Genomic DNA, 17,578 nt, shown 5'->3' with positions numbered 1-17,578 from the left:
TTTCACGTGCCCGGCTTAAAGCAAGCTTAAAAGACCAAAGCAGGGAATGAACGCTACATCATGAAGCGACTTTCTGCTCATAGAAATGGAGGTTAGCGATGCGGAGGAAGAGGAGCGGTTGCCATGGAGACGGGCCCGCGGAGCGGCTCACACTTGGTTCGCCCCGTATGAACCGCCACTTTCAACTTTCCACGTCCGCTTTCCCAGCGTCTCCACGGGGGAGCCTCCTGGACGCAGATCACTGACTGCAGCCTTGTCGGCGCTACAAACCAAACCAAACCAACCCCCCCCCCCCCCACCCCCACCCGCGCGCACACACACGCACACCCGGGACTCAAAATACTTCGGCGGATGTGGTGTTTGTTTGTACGCCAACCCTCTGATCTCTTTCGACATGCAGCAAATCCTAAAATAAGTCTGTGGGAAGCAGCACAAAGGTACAGACGCCTGAAACTGAGCAGATGTGAAACATGGAAGCTTTTTCTGCCATTTTTTTTTTGTTTGTTTTTTTTGCGTGTTTTGAAATTTGGGGTGAGATGATTCTGACGCAACTTGTTCATTAAGTGAAATCCACTCCGTTCACTCATTCATTCATGATATGAAGACAAAACCTTCCTGAATATGCCGGGTTGGGGTTCAACCCGTGACATTTGGACTCCCGAGGAATGTCCAGTACAAAAACGGTAGGAAACCCCCAGCATTTAAAGACCACAGCATAGAAGAAGAAGAAGAAGAAGAAGAAGAAGAAGAAGAAGTTCCCGCCCAAACCGTTTGTCTTTCAGGTCAAGTAGAAATGGAATTCAGGTGCAGGTTAATTTGCCAGCAGAATGTGAGCGAGACTTTGAACCAGGTCAGGTTAAAAATACAAACAGCAAAGACCCTTGAAAGGACTTTAAATCTTCACATTCAGTCAGCGTCTTGTTGTGTGAGAATTCAAGGCTCTTCTGATCACAGTCATTAAAAGAATATACTTCACTGGGCTTCTTTTTTTTTGTTTGTTCTTTTTTCATTTTTCCAATCTAGCCGAATAAGTCTTTCAGATCGCTGTTGACTGACGCACTGTGTTTAATCGCGCTTGGGTTCATGCTGGGGGTGGCAGCAGGCTGAGAGAAGTTCTGCGGGCTGAAAAATGGATTTGCTTGCATCCCGAACCCGCTGGGCACCGCTCCCATGCTGACTGGCACACCCTGCATCTGAGTCTGAGCGTTCTGGGCGGAGCCAAACTGACCGAGCCACGGGGTGTTGCTTCCAGGCGGAGCTTTGGGACCCATTTGGTTGAGGGTGACTTTGGGCCTGTTGGGTGTAAAAAGATTGTCCAAGGCTGACATGTCGGCAGCTTTACCCGTCTGCCCTTGGCTCTGCGCGAGGGCCGCGAAGTTCGGGGTGCTGGTGGTGGTGGCCATCCCGCCGTAGAGGCCGGGGCCCGCGGGCCGCATGGCCATCGCCATGCCTCCTGTCTGGAAGCCCATGGGTGGGTTGAAGCCGTTGGAGACGGGGGCGCCCACGGAGCCGACCATGGGGCCGGTGGAGGGGTAGGCAGAGATGGTGGAGGCCTGAGCCGGGGCCGGCCGTGCCGCGTTGGCCAAAGACAGGCTGTTCAGGGACGCCATGCTGTTGAGAAGGCTGCTGGTCAGGTCTTTCGTCTGCAACGCAAAAGACAGGCGCAGGACATTTGAGTCTTTGAGCATCAGCGTGCGTTGGTGTGCCCGGATCGTTTACGAGACGTTACCTGTGCGTTGTTGCCGGCGGCTGGTTTGATGGTCAGCGGTGCCAACGGCTGCTGGTTCCTCAGTTTGGCTGCCTGCTCCTGCTCCTTAGCCAGTCGCTGTTTCTCCTCCAGAGTCAGAGACATCTAGAGACAAGCGAAGAGAAGGGACGCCGGGGGGGGGGGGGGGGGGGGGGGGGGGGGGGGGGGGGGGGGGGGGGGGGGGGGGGGGGGGGGGGGGGGGGGGGGGGGGGGGGGGGGGGGGGGGGGGGGGGGGGGGGGGGGGGGGGGGGGGGGGGGGGGGGGGGGGGGGGGGGGGGGGGGGGGGGGGGGGGGGGGGGGGGGGGGGGGGGGGGGGGGGGGGGATAAATGATCTGTACCGCATGCTAAATGAGCGAAAGGAGAAATTTGGTGCGAATGAAGTGCGACGTCATTTGCGTACTCTATTAGGCTGCGAGGTTGTCGCTGCAGATCCGTTCTCTTTCCCATTAACCCCGGTGCTGCCGAAGATGTCGTCAATCTGAAGGCAAAAGAAGACAGATCGGAGTCACTGCAGCTCCAGGTGCCGATATTTACAACCGAGATCTTCGAAGGCATGAAGAAAATATATATTGTACTGGAAGCACTTTCTCAGATGTGGTCGTCATGGAATCGACCTCTTACCTGGCTGCCAGAGCTGGGTGGGCTCTTGGTCTCCTCCGATTGGTTCCCTGGATTTGAGATGTTTAAACTCCTGTTAAAAGAGACGACGGTGAACAAAATCGGAAAGCAGCTGGAATTTGAATGGAGACATTTAAACAAACCTGCTCAGTTAGAGACTAGAATTAGCCTACACGTCCTAGCTAAAACAAACAAAAACAAAAAATTCCATTTATATTTATGACTATTGGATTAATAGGCACCTCTGCTGCTCTTGCATGACGTGCAGCTGCTCCAGCTTGGTCTTGTGTTCAGCCTCCATGCGGCCCAGCATGTCGCGGATAACCGCCATGAAGGAGTTAAACTGAAACACATCGATTCAAATCAGACAAGTAGCAACGCCAGAGAAAAAGAAGTTCCATCAAACAAATGCAAAACAAAATGACATTTAAATACATCTTTGTTTTTGGCAGTGCGGTACCTGGTTCAGATTGAGGTTGTTGTCTATACTGAGAGAGACGAGGTGCGGCAGGCTCTTGGTGGCCAGGTGCTCTTTGGGGATGCCCAGCTTCTTGTGGCTGAAGGTACACTTGTAGATCCCTGAAGTAAGAAAGAAAGAAAGAAAGAAAGAAAGAAAGAAAGAAAGAAAGAAAGAAAGAAAGAAAGAAAGAAAGAAAGAAAGAAAGAAAGAAAGAAAGAAAGAAAGAAAGAAAGAAAGAAAGAAAGAAAGAAACCGACTTAACTTGCTTCAGTAAACCAAGATGCCCGCTGAGTCGAGCATTAGGTAAGAAATGACGTAGACTTCCTGCTCTGGTTTGTGTACCTAAAATGCCCATGAGCACTGCTGGTTCTCTGGAGGGGATCTGTTGCAGGAAGGGCAGGATCTCATCGATGACATACCACTTGTCTAAATACTCCAAAATCTTCCCCAGACACACCAGAGAGTTCACTCGCACCTGCACCGTGACGGCAAATTACACGGGGAACAATTTGAAAACACAAACTCAAGACTTTTCAGCTGGTAAAAAAATAAGAGTGTAGAAGTGTCAGAGAAGGACAAAGGCCAAGGAAAAACCACAGAAAAACAGCATTTTCGTGGAGTCAGACGGCCTCAAAGCGACAAGCAGAGAATCAGCGGTGAAGACTCACAGCGAGCGAGGAGGTCTGGAGGCAGGCTGACTTGATTCGGGGGATGAGGGAGTTCTTCATGGACGGGTAGTCGATCAGGTTGGCGAACGTCGGGATGATGTTCAGGCACAGCTCCTGCTCAGCCACAGACAAAGACGTCATGAAATATATGATGGAGCGCGGCCTCCGTTCACACTGTGCTCTCGGGATTGACACTAAAAAGAGAACTAAGATGTCGCAAGGCTTCCGGGTGGACCGCTAAATGTACACACCCAAGAAACCGCCCGTCACCGTGTTCGTACTTCAGACCGATGTTGCGTGAAGCAACAAGAGTGATCAGAGATATCGGACGGGCCTTTTCTCAAATCAAATTCGTGACCCGTTCGATGAGGACGACCCGCTGGTCACTTTTCTGGTTTTCAGGGTTTACATCTCCCCCGTGCAGCCTCTGTACCTGGATCTGTACAGACGGCGCTTCCAGAGCTCTGTAGACCATGGGCAGCACGCTGTTCTTGATCTCCTCCGACGGGGTTTTGGTCAGCAGCAGGTCCATCTTTTGCAGGAATATCAGCAGGATCTGCGCAGCGCAGAAGACCCGGTTAGAAGAACATAGGAGTCCAAAGTGAGAGAATAAAAGCTCATAATCAGCGGATGAGTGCGGTGGTGAGTGGGAGTGAGACGACACGTTGATTTCGGTGGGTTTAGTGCAGCTCTTAGTACTAATAACAACAACCACAACAACAACAACAACTTTGTATGTTAGCTGATGTGACGGGAGCATATTTACAGCGGAGAGACCACTCACCATATTACTAGCCTGAAGAAGCATGGAGAGAAAAATACAGAGAAGAGTCTTGATAAAGGCCCCAAAACAACATGCTCTTTAGTCAGGTTAAACTTAACCGTTTAAATCTCCAACACGCAAACGGCTAAAGGCAGAAAAAAAAAAAAAAATACAAATCATGCCAAGGTGTTTTAAACAGGACACATTCCCTATACCTCTCGTCACCAGTTGAGCAAAACATGCGTCGATTACGACGTCACAGTCTCGACAACAACCGCATCTGTGCTTGCTGTGCGCGTTGAACTACACCTCCGAGTGCATCTACCTGGACGGGCTCCTGCTGCTTGAAAACGGGCGTGAGGTCGGGCATGATGAGGCGGACGTACTCCTCCTTGGTGCACTCCTCGGCGATCAGCAGCACGTTGGGCAGCACGAAGGGAACCATGTCTGGGTTGACGAACTCGGAGGTCAACGCCGGCAAGATGCGGTAGACCACCACTCTCTGTGACAAAAAGAAAACAGGAGTGGGTCGAAGACAGACGCCACGAGAGACTTCAAAAATATAATGCGGCGGAAAGGGAATAAAGGAAAAAAAAACAACAACACAATTTCCAAGAAACGGCGAGAGAACTTGTGTCATAATGGCACAGCGATAGTGTTAACGTGGGAGTTTATACGCAACTGAGCAGAAAGGATGTGTTCTGCCTCATATGGGAACTCGCAGGATTATCTGACTAACATGCGCACTCGATTATGGACAAAAGTGGTTGTAAATTTTGCAGAATTTAAAACTGTGAACAAATCTAGAACCTCCTAACAAAGCATTTACCTTTGGTAGTTTGGGCAGCACTTTGGGAAGGCCTTTGTAGAACTGGGACTTCTGTAGGTTGTCCCTCTGGAAGAGGGAGTCGAAGTACTGCAGCGTCACGGCGCCGATGTCGTCAAAGAACGGGATCTGAATTTCCAAACAAAAACACAACAAACTTGCCCGTTAAAGGAGAGTCGTGCACGTAATTACGGATTTGGACAATCTGCTACGGGACTTGGCTTGATATCTTCGCGCATGTAATGACGAACCTTAGTCATCTGGTCGGCGTCAGGCCGGACGTTGGGCGTGACACTGAGCAGCATTTTGACATGCTCCCGCACATCCTCGGGGATCTTGTTCAGCACTGCTGGACTCATGCTGCTCAGCTGCAATCGAGGCGCAAAAGAAGGGAACAGTCTGATTAACCCGCTCAAATACAATCTAGACAGTGAAGACATCTGAGCTGGTAAACAACTAAAATCTGAACATGAGGACAACAAAAGGAATGGAATGTAAACTATCTCTTTATGGCTCTGTGTTTTTCCACGATCAAACTGTCCTAAAGACCAAATGTCCATCCTAAAGTGACCTTTTAAAAGTGTTTATGAAGAAGAATTGTTTATATGTCATTAAGATTTACGATGCTTTGGGTCATGATATGACGCGCCTCCACTCACCTGATCCAGCTGCCTGCTGAAGCTCTTAAAAATGTCATGCTTGTTGACTTGGAAAACCGGCTTTCCCTCATTGAAGACGGCGTGCATGACCACGCCCAGAGAGTACATGTCAGAGGCGGAGTCGCAGCTGACGGACAGGATGTACTCGGGGGCCAGGTACTCGGGGTTGGGGAGGCAGAGCGGGGGGAGGTTGGGCTCCCACTCTTTACACGTGTACTTGAGCTAAAGGGGGTGAGAGACCACGGGAACGTAAAGAAAGCTGGATGTTATTTTGCTGGAGCCTTCTCGAAGGCAGTAATCTTGGCGAAAAGTTGCGCCTTGCAGGCAAAACCGAGGGCACAACGACAACGCCACATACCTCAGCCTCCGAGGGGTTGTTCGAGGAGATGCTGTAGTCGAAGCCCATGATCTTCCACGCTCCGCTCTTGTTGAGGATGATGTTCTCCAGACACAGGTTGCCATGGACCATCTTCACCCCGCTGTGCAGAAACGACAAACCCTCCGAGATCTGAGGAGACAGAACCACGGAAATGTCAGAAACGTTTACGGCAAGAAAAATCCCCAAAATATAATTTGCATTAACTTGCAAACCCTCTGCTCCTTCAGTCACTGGATCGGGATTAGCATTGTAATCTCGTACTTATTTCAAATCAAATCAAAGCAACAGCCCAACAGTATTTGCCATCACCGTGACGGTGTCGACACACATTATCACACATTGTGACCAGGCATCATTCGGGATCGGGCACGTCTCAGCTTCGAAAGGGTGAACGTGATTCTGTAATAACCACGGGGTTACTCCACAGCTGCCATATACTTCAGTCGACATAACCTATGCAGACATTTTCTGGGACTCTCAGCCATAAATTCCCTCCTTTAAAATAACGTATGTACTCGGTGGAAAAAGGTGAGCGGAGGAAAATGAATCCCAATGTGGGTGAAACAGACAAAAAAACGAAAAAAAAAAGAAGTAGGAAGAGGAAAAAGCAGTCTGGCAGAAAGTTAATTAGCATTACAGCCTGTCAGAAAACATCATGATACTGAAAGGTGAAAGGCCAGGCCTGGAAATGAGCTGGTTCTACTGGCTTCGAGGAGAAACGGCATTTAAATTCATACGGCATCTCCAGGAGTCGACTAAAACAACCAGCTAGAACAACAGCTACAACCAATGAGCAGCAGTGGAATTATACACGACGCGCAAAGAGGTGGATGGTTTACAGGGGAAAAATGCACATATTTATCACACAATCTCGAGCTGAATTACAGCTTCTCGTGTGCCTTACTGTGCCCTAAATGTAAATTGTGCGACGGCGGTGGAATCTATATGTTAAAAAAAAAAAAAAAATGGGACGTAGCCTCCGTGACGTCGCCCGTGTGTGAGCTGAAGAGCTCAGCTGGTGCGGGACTCCACCTTACACTCAGCTAACCCAGAAATAAGCAAAGAGGTGGTGTGCGTGGGTGGAGCAAAGAGGAGCCGAATCAAGTCTGGTTGTTTAAACCAGCGCCGAGGAGAGTCTCTGTCTGACAGTCAGTTACCGACACCTGTTAGCAGCCAGCCGGGTGTGACAACCCCCAACCTGTCACTCAAAGGAGCCCCGCTCTAGTTATGCCTAGCTATAAGACTTAATACAATTCAGATGAGTCGGTTAAACACATATTCATTCCCGCACGGTTGTCACTAACATGGAAATTAGCTGTAGAAACCAACGCTGTTTATTGCATCAGACTGTAAACATGCTCATTTCTGCTGTAAAGTTTAACGCGGGAGTCCGTGGCAATTTTTCAGCCCCGGATGTTGACAAAACCTCACAAAGTCTCTTTACTCCTTTACTTAAAGGCATCTTAAAGCTCCTGCCACATCAAGCTATAGTTGAAATGATTCAGTTGATTGATTAGTCATGTGAAAGAAAATTATTGAGCAACAATTCTATTCTAGAAGTAAATTATTGTTTTTTTCCAATCTTTTACACAAAAATGCCTGAAATCGCTCTAAACTCTAAAACGGGATTATTGGATGTTTTGTTTTTTTTTTTTTTCTTCTAAGACACTAAACTGAATGTTTCGGGGGGGGTTTGGACTTTTGATGTGACAACGCAAGGTAATCAAAATGCCCGTCGATGTGTAAATGTAAACGGAAAATAATTTATATAAACTATCTGACAATCCCAGATTTTTTTTTTTTTTTTTTAAACCGAGAAAATGGTTGCTAAACGATTCGTACTATCTCCTCCGCCTGCCCTCTCACCTGTAGCAGACCATACTTGGTCTCCACGTCGTAGAGCTTGTACTCCTTGATGTCGTTGGGCACGGGGCTCGGCAGGTTGTCCCACTGGCCCAGCACGTTGGACAGACTGGCGAACACCGGCTCTGTGCAGAATGCCAAGCAGTCCCTGAGGGCCGAACACAGAAACAACATCAGGATAAAGTGACGCGGCGGCTGACTGAAAGGTTGAGTTGTTCTGGAAAGGACGGAGACATTTCACAACATGCGCACAAGTAAAAAAAAAAAAAAACAGACCTGGAAAGTATTTAGAGGAAAGTGCAAGACGACCTTAATTTGCACTTCTTTTCATCGCGACAAGCTTTTGTTCACGTACGCGCACACACAGGCATACAAAACAGATTTGTTATGCCGCTTCCCCGCCCCCTCTTTGTCAAACCCCTCTTTGTGCTGTGACACACTGCGTTTGTCCTTGATATACACACGAGCGTGAGCTTGTGTGTGTTTGATATACATCTGAGTGTGTGTGTGTGTGTGTGTGTGTGTTTGCGTAATCACCGTGACTCCTCCAGAGGATGCTGCACAGTCAAGAGACGCGGGTGACGCAGTCGGGTCAGCTGCTGCACCCCTCGTTTCAGTGAATCGATGATTTGGTCCTTGTCGAATTTCTGATACTTGTCAATCATCTTCTTATCGAACACAAACACGGCCACTTCCTGGAGAGTCCAAGGCAAACGACAAGAGGCTGAAGTTAATGTTATCCAGTCTCAGAGCTGAAGTAAATCATTTATCCATTCACGTCAAAGAAGGAGAGAGGTGGAAAACACACACACACACACACACACACACACACACACACACACACACACACACACACACACACACACACACACACACACCTGTTTGGTGGACTTCTTGGTGCCATTATAGATCCGCCAGCACAAGCCAGGACCTCCACTTGCGATATGTCGTCCGACCTCAAACTCTCGCGTCACCGGGTTGCCCATGACAGCGCTGGTGACATCTGCTGTCACCTTGGTGACGGTGCTTTTCAGCTTGTTCAACATGGACTCCATGTTCAGGCTTCACCTGGCAGCTGGGGTGGGACAATCGACAATGATCACAGAGGACAGATCAGCGGCTCGAGGAATGTACGGAGGTGAATAACATTCAGAAAAATGTGGGAACGCAACCGTCCTCGGTGAAACAGGCAGCTGTACGATTCTTACAAAGCAAAAAGCGTAAAAAAAAAAAAAAATCCATTGAACATGCACTCTAATGCATCTCCTGGGAAATTTGCACATCAAAGTGGCCACTAGCGTCCTGCCTGCGCCGGCTGAGGAGAATAAGCACCAGAACGGTCCAAGCTGTCCTCAGAAATATAAAATGAGTCAGAGAAACCTCAGCCAGGCGCTCTTTCAAAACACTTCAGAGGGACTTAAAAGCCACAATAACTCAGACGAAAAAACACAGCTGACGGTAAAATAGTTAAATTATTCCTATTTGAACAGTTTCTTCGGGTTATTTCTGTCTTAAGGAAGCTTCTGGTCCTTTGATGTTGAAGCTGAATAAGCTTTTTGGCAAATAACGTACATATGCATGATTCAAGAGCATACTGCAGACTTTTATTTCATTCTGTACGTGATCCTGCATAAAAACACATTTTAAAAATGACTACATATACATATATATATATATATATATATATATGTGGTAAGTTCCCAACCAATAACGCTGATATACCGAATAATATTACACAGCAGCACCTCCCTCTGCTGTCAGTCAGCATGGGTAGTACCTGATGCTGTCAGCTTCATCACCATTTATATCAGTGATGTCAGTCACATCCAAGAGACTTTTCTTTTTAAACCTTTTAAAAAAAAATTCTATATTAAGAGCCAAAACAATGAAGCCTAATGTCTGACGCACTAACAGCTGGATGCACTGAACTGTGACACCGCTCATAATTTACTTTAGACCCGGGCAGAGCAGCTCTGGGCCAAAACGTGATGCCAAATTTTCCAGTGGAGGCCAAATGATGCACATCTCTGACTTGATGACTCCCGACATACTTCCCCTAACAACATGAGGCAAAAAAAAAAAAAAAAGGGTTTTGACAATTTTATACGCTGAACGACAACAAATGGGTAAATTATAATAACACAATCAGATGCTTTTTTTTTTTTTTTTTTTTCTAGTCAATCCAATGATCTAAAAAAAAAAAAAAAAAATGTATGACACTTTCAAGTGTTAATTACACGTTAACTTTACACAGATTAGTCAGCTGCATTAAGCTCCCCAGACACACCTGCTCACAACCCACCGAGCAGTTAGCCGTCGGGATAATGAATAAAACATGACTTGCTTCTTTTTTTTTTCTTTTTTTTCCTCTCTCTTTACCGGTAAGGACCGGCGATTCGTGCGTAAAGATCAAACCACATTTCAGCGTCGGGTCGGACCGCCACGTCTTATTGTGAAACACCTTTTGCGTTAGCCCCGAGTTTAACCGCGTTACGTCCGCGCTACAACGAACGACAGCTTTTCCACAAACAAAAACAAACAAACGAAACCTTCTTTTAGACCTCGTATCTGCGACGTCGTTGTCCAACCCCGTTGTCCAAGCCTGTTGTTGTTGTTTTTGTTTGTTTTGTATTGAACAGATCGGGGTTAAGTCGCCGATGGAGAGCTAACTAGCCAACAATGCGCAAGTAGACAGTGACGTCACTGCCTTTCCAGTCAAACGCCGACTCTTTTCTAACCAGCTGTCACTTTAAAAAAACAAAAAAACAAACAACAAACAAACATACAATAGCAGCGACTTACCTCACTGCGAAAAGGACCCTCGGTTTGAATTCTTGTTCCCAGTTGGGCTCTCGGCAGCGCCGCTGTCAGTACTGGCTGTGAAACACAGCCCCCATGTCTCCCAGTAGCATACGAAATGAGTTAGCTTAGCAGGCTCGTGAACGAAGAAGAAGAAGAAAAAAAAACTCACTTCCGGGTTTTTTTTTTTTTTTTTAGTGGAGTCAGGTGCTTTCGACGTCATCTGAGGTTGTTTTGTTGTTTTTTTTTTTTTTACCGTGTTAGATATCTTATAAATGATAATTAGTACGAGGATTACATCACAGATGTTTATACTAATAATTCGCTAAATCGTATTTATTTTATTGGCTGTTACGTCACAAGCCTGTTCTGTGCCCCTTTTAATAATTCACAAGAAGGTTGACCCTCTACTAGGATTGGTAGGAGCTAGAAAAACACAGCATATTTTCACGTGTCATGAAATCATCAATGGCAATATCATTTTAAACAAACATAACTATTTAATCAATCTTATTGAGGGTCACTAAGCTCCTTATGACCACGTCAAGACCCCTGAAAGAGAGAAGAACACATGCACTACGACAAGTCTCCTTCGAGAGAACAACTTTTATTAGAGATGTTATTTCCTCAGAAAGTAAAGCATGTTTCAGCATCATAAAGTGCATTCGAACATGATTCCAGTGTTTGCGACGATTAAAAGATGCCGAGTAAAATTAGGTTTGACAGTACGTTATTTTTCTTTGACCGCGGCTTAAAAAAAATATCCAACAAAGGCGTCAAATTAAATTAGTAGCCTAAAATAATATCAAGTCAAAGTAGACCTGGCTTTACCCCCTTTCAATCAAGTCATAATGTCTATATTTCAAGTAAAATCCTAAAAAGTTACAATTAAAAACATGTTTGAGTTAAAGGTGTTTCAAACAAACCTTCAATATGAACCTGAGCTATTGTTAGCCTCACACACAATTCTGCTTTCATGTCATATTCAATGTCATGTTAAAACCTTCCCAGAAAATATGAAAACCTTCATGCTTCATGTATTAAACTTAACTCGGCGACATTAGTGTTACTCTCACCAGTATTCGTCCTTAAACACACATGCAGCCGAAACAAGACACCAACATGGCCGCCATGGTGTTGTTCTTCATTTTTGATGTGTACAAATATTAATGTGCACCTAAAAAGCACAACACCACTCCAATCGACTGAACTAAAATACCCTTTAGTAAACCACATTAGCTTTATCCAAGTGCAGTATCTCGACCTAAAAGAATCACATCAATTAGTACAAAAGCTGTCCACTATTTGCAACATCAAACAGCTGGCTAATTGGCTGATAAAGTTAGTCTATTTCAGTAATCCCTTTTTACAACCTTTTTATACTTTAAGTTTATCTTCTAGTAATGCTAAAACAATATAAAGCAGAAAACGCACTATTTAAACATTATTCATCAATATGACATCTGTGTCAACAATCCAAACTCCACACCACCCTCGATAAGCTACCTGGAACCAAATAGATCTTAATTATATTTTTCAAATTAGTGCAAAACCTTTTACATGTGATTTCTGAACAACAAGACTCTAAACGCTATATTGAATCGCAATATGCGCCAGTTAAAAAAACAAAAAGGGAAGGCATCCATGGCTGTGGGACAGAAGGAACTTTTTCCAAAATCCAAACTTAACCACATATTTACAAATAAAACGTCAACTCTCGTTACTTCGTGTGACTCCATCGGAATTTGGAGACGTTGGTCGTGCCAACATGTAGTGAGAACATCATTTGCACTCAGGATGATCTGCGCTGATCGTCGCCTCATACTAGACATCAGAGGTGTGACTGTAGGCAAGTCATTACTTATGCAAAGGCAGCATTTTACCACCGACTTTGAGATCTATGAAGTCAAAACCGGCACCGGTAGGTTGTGCGCTTCAGAAAGTGCTGGAGAAATGCTGGAGGAAGACCACTGGGTGATGCTTTTCAAACTCTTTGAGCAGCGTCTTCCTCTCCTTGACAGGCATGCTGGTGTTTGAGGTAATGTCATGCAGGAGTTGTTTGAGGCTCTCCAGAGTGGTCGCCTCGCGCTGGTCCTCGTACTCCTGTGGGGTCACCTGCTGGCAGAAGGTGAACGCTGCGGCACAGCGGGTCGAAATGCAACTTCAGTTAATTGTGTTCAGTGAGGAGGGATTGTTTTTTTTTTGGGGGGGGTGGGGGTGAATCTGGGGCAACAGCGCCTCCATGTAGACAAAACATTTTACTATTTGGGTTAAAACGTTTTTGCAGTGGAGCCCCTAAGTTCAAGATAAATCAGTACAGGTGTGTTTTATTGCAGAAGATAAAACACTGCAGCAAATAACGTGTCTACCAGTATTTCGTGCAACAGATTCGACGCTCAAAGTTTGAAGGACTCCGTATATTTACACCTTCTGAGTTCTTATTTCATGTGACGGTCTACTGTGTAATGTTAGCTGGAGTGGGAACAATTAACTGAAGTTGCATTTAACTTACTTGCAATGGAGTCAGCGTCTTTGCCCTGCTGCATCGTCCTCAGTGTTCTCCTCACAGCTTCGATAAGGTTCGTAGGAGTCTATCGTCATAGCAAGAGGAGAGAGTGAAAGGAAACATTGAAACCCACCACTAACAGGTGCCTGTCGGTCTAAAGTGCACAAATCCCTCTCTGTATAGGACAGAAGGAACTTCTAATGATATTTGTAAAAGTTCCTCTTTCAGTTTCGCCTGCTATGAAATCCAAATAATGTGGAGCTTATGTACGGTCTTCAGAAATGCATTTTTCTGCAAACTAAGTTCCAAAAGAAGTCTGAAAGAAGCGAAATGTACCTTGAAGAGCTCTGTGTGATTGTCCATGAGAAAGAGCACCAGCGTTTCACTCTGCGATCGAGTCAATGCATGATTCTGAACGAGTGCTCTCTGAAAAGTGCGGCAGACCAAGTTCCTGTTATCAGTCTGAAAGAAGAAAAAAATAAAACCCACATCCCTGTCAGTAAGAGGTCATTCCATCAAAATAACTACTGTATCCTCTTATAAAGCTCCACTAGAATCACATAAATCAATGAAATTACCAACAATGTACTCTATAAAGTGTTTTCTATATATCCTACACCTATCAGTGTGTGCAAAGAGCTGGAAGTGTCAGTGTGGTTTGGAGGAGACCGGTGAACTACCTGTTTCTGCAGACGACAGGCATCTGAGGGAGCTGCCGTGGCCATGAAGGCCAGTAGTCTCCGCAGCTCGTCTCTCACGCTCGTCTCCAGCAGCCGCAAACACAACTGAGAGGCTTTGATGGCCTCCGGCACCTTCCCTTCATCTGGAAATCAAGAGCAGGGTTAAGGTTGGGGTTAACCCTCAAATTTATCTCCTACATTTTTCAAAATGACACACAAATAAATCACAAAAGTCTCACCCAGTAAATCCAGAATTGCAGCATGTATATCCAGGTAGCGTCCTGAAAGAAGTGGAGCTTTTTCCTGGCCACTGTAGTGCTTGGCAATTGCGTCAAAGAGTAGTTTCTTGTGGCCTGCCATCTGCTCTGCATTTCCATTCTTTAAAGATGCATCGCCATCTTGTTGGCTGAGCTGTTCCCCCACGACCACGATCAGCTGGTCGGGAAAGAGCTCCAAGCAGTCTGCCGCCGCCGACAGCCACCCATCCAACCTGAGGAAAGAAAAAAAGGGATGAAACTGAACTAAACGTTGCTTTGCTATCACCGAATATGTGGTGAAAAACGAGTTCATTCATCTCGATTTGCTCTGTAATTACGACAATGCATTTTTGACCGGATCAGCTTCTGAACATGGTGCAAAAAGACTTTGAAGTATTAATCGGAGCACTGACTGAGGCAGGTTGAGGGAGTCGGGCAGCTCTCTGTCCAGGCACGTGTTAGAAATAACCAGGTCCTGGTTGGCCAGAGGAGCTCTGCAGGCCTGTGGCTGACCCCTTTCGGGAGAAGTCAGGATGCAGTCCAACATGGGCAACTCCACTATCTGCAGCAGCTGCAGCAAGGTCTGCTGCTTCCAGACCTCATCCACCACTAGGGGAGGAGGAAAGAGCAGAAGGAGAAAAAAAGCTTCAGAAAAGTATCTGTCCAGCAAACTGTCATGGACTGCTGCTCCCTTTGCAAAGGGGCCCCCGCCATATTGGCAAATACTGACAGATGAGCTCATTACCAGCTTTGGCCAGAAAGGCAGAAGACATGGGGGCTGTGTTCGGAGCTAGAGAGACAGATGGTTGCAGGTTGATGGTCCTCAAAAGCCTTTCTACCCTCTGGTCTGATGGTCCAACAGCGAGAGGATTGGAGATGGTCCTCAGTTCATACAGCCTCCAGAAACAAAAACAAAGCATTTTGGTGATTAATTAACACTCTGAACTGTGAAGAGCCACTGTAAAATGTCGTGAAAATCAAATATCATCAATAGATAAGTTCAAATTTGATCATATTTGGGGAATGACTATTGATGCTTACAAATAATATCTCGTATATAGAGATAGATTTAACTTAAATGAGATGATGACATGAAAGATATAACAATATCAACCAAAATCAAAAAGATATATGGCAATAGCTTACATTATATCATATAAACTTTGCAATAAGGCTTTGACACTGAATACATTTAGATTTTGTTGTCAAGCCAACCTTGAGCTCTTCTTCCTCTTTAACGCTCGTTTTTCCGGTGGTGTGTTTTCTGTGTCACCACTTCCCCCCTGCATGACAGAATCGGACGACACTTTGTATTCCAGAAAGCGGTACAGGCTGCAGCTGCTGTCCTCGAAGGCCACCTCCTTGTCTCTGCGAAACAGCTTTGTGCCCACCGGCTCAAACACCTTCGCCTCCATCAGAGCCTGGCAGAGTCGAGCAGCTTTGAGGCGAGACACCTCGCTCGTGCAAAACACCACATTCTGCATCAAGTAACTGAGAACCGCGTCCACGGCGTCTGAGCCTGTGAAACATTCGGCATGAACGCGGAGGTGTCTCCTGCAGCGGCGCACCTCCACCTGAGTCTGCAGGGCTTGGATGATGTTGTGCCAGAGCTGGGTGGCACCAAAGGGCCCTGAGAAACCTATTGGAGGCCGTGTGGTCAGAGGGAGAAAAAAAAGAAAAGGGGACACAATCAATTGTTGAATCCCAAAGCTCAAAAGTTATGATGGACTTCATTCATGGTCTGGTGGTTGTTGTTTTTTGGATAGACTAATTAACATACCTTCAACAATGTCGTCATACCATTTAGTAAAATAAACATGGGATGTCTAAAATTGAGGGTAAACACCAGGCACAATTACAATCAACTTGTGACAGTGAAAACTCTGCAAAACTTCGCCCCCATTGATCTTTGATCTGAGGTTTGTTTATTTTACTTTATGTGAAAAAGGAAAACAAGTGAAAGCTGCAACTTTAATGGTGTACGACACTGCCGTAAGATGCAGAACATCGAAAGGAGTGATTATACAGGAAAGTATTGCCACATATGTAGGTCAAAGGGTCGAAATACTTTCTCCATAGACTAGAAACCCTAAGCAGCAGCCTAAACAAGGATCCTGAGTTCCCATGTTCCTTAAACTCTGGTCTATAAAAGATAATTTTGTCAAGACCAGCGACTATCAACACGGTAGTGATGCCTCAGTATTATCTGTCAATGCGCACATATTCACACGACTCCACTTTGTTTATGTGGCTATAATAACATAAAGCGGAGATTATCTAACATCTAACTTGTTTATAATTAATAATCAGGCCTTACCATGCTGGATATTTTCCCGAAAACTTCTCGTTTGGCTGTTCAACCTTCTAAACCGAGGAGTCAAATCAACCGCCATCACGAGTGTGACGTAATCATCGTCTTCTTCTTCTTCTTCTTCTTCTAAACGTAACGTACACACGCCGCACTGCTGCCCTCTACAGGCTATAAAGTGCACTTCGTTTCCAATTTATATTTGACAAAAAAGGCATTTAAAAAGCTTTTTCGTAAGGTTAATTATTCTGTTGTTTTTTTTTTTTAACTATGAAAAATTACACGTCAAAGAACCGATGTACGCTTCGGTTTTACAAATTATATAATTTATTTTCTACAGGAAATAATACTGCAATGTACCCATCTGCCACACATAAACCATTTGAATGTTTATTTAACCTGTGATATTCAGAGAACCACACCACAATGTCCCAGTTGTAGAATTAATATAATGACATTCTGTCTGCCAAGACTCAAATATAGTGATATTAACAGACTCCTCCAAAAATAAAAATCACACAGAGCCTTTTGTTCTTTCAACAGTTTTTTCATCCAACACCCTAAAAGTCACTTTCTCACATAATATTTAGGTCAGTGTTTTCCCTAGAGTCTTAGAAATGTCATCCGTAACTAAATTACCGCGTACATTTTTTTTCCGCTAAATATATTTGTAAGAGTCTGCAAAAAAAAAAAAAAAAAGCACATACCTGATATGCATAATATATCAAACTAGGTATGAATATATGCTATATCACAAAAGGACAAAAGAGTTGTCTGGCAGCTGATAACTGAAATTAGGATAAATTAGACAATTCTCTTGAAAAAAAAAAGAAGCTTTTCCTAGAATTGCTGTCACTTGGATACTATATTATGAATTGTTCATAAATCATTATTATTATGAATAATATATTATTATTATCATTATGACTATTATGCCCTTAGGTATATATGTGCTCTACTTTGAGCACACTGAGGTCACGTCCGTAAACAAAAACGTCCCACGTGAACATGGATGGAGCAGAGAGGAGCGCACCATTTCAACTAA

The 17,578-nt window shown here is 45.2% G+C and overlaps 2 protein-coding genes across 3 annotated transcripts; both read right to left on the bottom strand.

Annotated features, from left to right (window-relative positions):
• Positions 1–466: 466 nt before the first annotated feature.
• scyl2 (SCY1 like pseudokinase 2) lies at positions 467–10,909 on the bottom strand. 2 transcript variants are annotated; one of them, XM_069715766.1, is made up of 19 exons: positions 10,786–10,909; positions 8,862–9,058; positions 8,521–8,678; positions 7,987–8,131; positions 6,100–6,249; positions 5,742–5,963; positions 5,334–5,450; positions 5,086–5,211; positions 4,582–4,758; positions 4,278–4,289; positions 3,927–4,049; positions 3,494–3,607; positions 3,168–3,300; positions 2,826–2,944; positions 2,608–2,708; positions 2,369–2,438; positions 2,148–2,225; positions 1,730–1,852; positions 467–1,643 (listed from the first exon to the last, which is right to left on the bottom strand). In XM_069715766.1, the coding sequence occupies exons 2-19, from the start codon at positions 9,036–9,038 to the stop codon at positions 1,020–1,022; spliced, it is 2,769 nt and encodes a 922-aa protein (XP_069571867.1). In that variant the 5' UTR covers positions 9,039–9,058; positions 10,786–10,909; the 3' UTR covers positions 467–1,019. The 2 variants fall into 2 exon arrangements, with proteins under 2 accessions (XP_069571867.1, XP_069571868.1); XM_069715767.1 differs by lacking the exon at positions 4,278–4,289.
• Positions 10,910–11,373: 464 nt separating this feature from the next.
• depdc4 (DEP domain containing 4) lies at positions 11,374–16,631 on the bottom strand. The gene is made up of 9 exons (XM_069715798.1): positions 16,543–16,631; positions 15,441–15,864; positions 14,971–15,122; positions 14,639–14,834; positions 14,208–14,458; positions 13,969–14,111; positions 13,625–13,750; positions 13,295–13,373; positions 11,374–12,917 (listed from the first exon to the last, which is right to left on the bottom strand). Exons 1-9 carry the CDS (start codon positions 16,616–16,618, stop codon positions 12,718–12,720), a joined length of 1,647 nt encoding a protein of 548 aa, XP_069571899.1. The 5' UTR covers positions 16,619–16,631; the 3' UTR covers positions 11,374–12,717.
• Positions 16,632–17,578: the final 947 nt, after the last annotated feature.

Source organism: Brachyistius frenatus, unplaced genomic scaffold, assembly GCF_029030835.1.
Source record: "Brachyistius frenatus isolate BFR_SWC_R1_liver_20210118 unplaced genomic scaffold, ASM2903083v1 Contig_148, whole genome shotgun sequence".
Classification (NCBI taxonomy): Eukaryota; Metazoa; Chordata; class Actinopteri; family Embiotocidae; genus Brachyistius; species Brachyistius frenatus.
The sequence above is the reverse complement of the archived record's forward strand: the minus strand, read 5'-3'. Positions and strand labels throughout refer to the sequence as shown.

What these genes read in the sequence shown, in the direction of transcription:
- scyl2 (XM_069715766.1), bottom strand. Translation starts at nt 9,038, where the DNA reads ATGGAGTCCATGTTGAACAAGCTGAAAAGCACCGTCACCAAGGTGACA. An exon ending in CGCCGTCTGTACAGATCCAG is followed by an intron (nt 3,608 to 3,926) that starts GTACAGAGGCTG and finishes GTGGCTGAGCAG; the next exon opens with GAGCTGTGCCTGAACATCAT. An exon ending in ACAACCTCAATCTGAACCAG is followed by an intron (nt 2,709 to 2,825) that starts GTACCGCACTGC and finishes GATGTGTTTCAG; the next exon opens with TTTAACTCCTTCATGGCGGT.
- depdc4 (XM_069715798.1), bottom strand. Translation starts at nt 16,618, where the DNA reads ATGGCGGTTGATTTGACTCCTCGGTTTAGAAGGTTGAACAGCCAAACG. An exon ending in TCGGGAAAATATCCAGCATG is followed by an intron (nt 15,865 to 16,542) that starts GTAAGGCCTGAT and finishes GGCCTCCAATAG; the next exon opens with GTTTCTCAGGGCCCTTTGGT. An exon ending in TGCAATTCTGGATTTACTGG is followed by an intron (nt 14,112 to 14,207) that starts GTGAGACTTTTG and finishes CTTGATTTCCAG; the next exon opens with ATGAAGGGAAGGTGCCGGAG.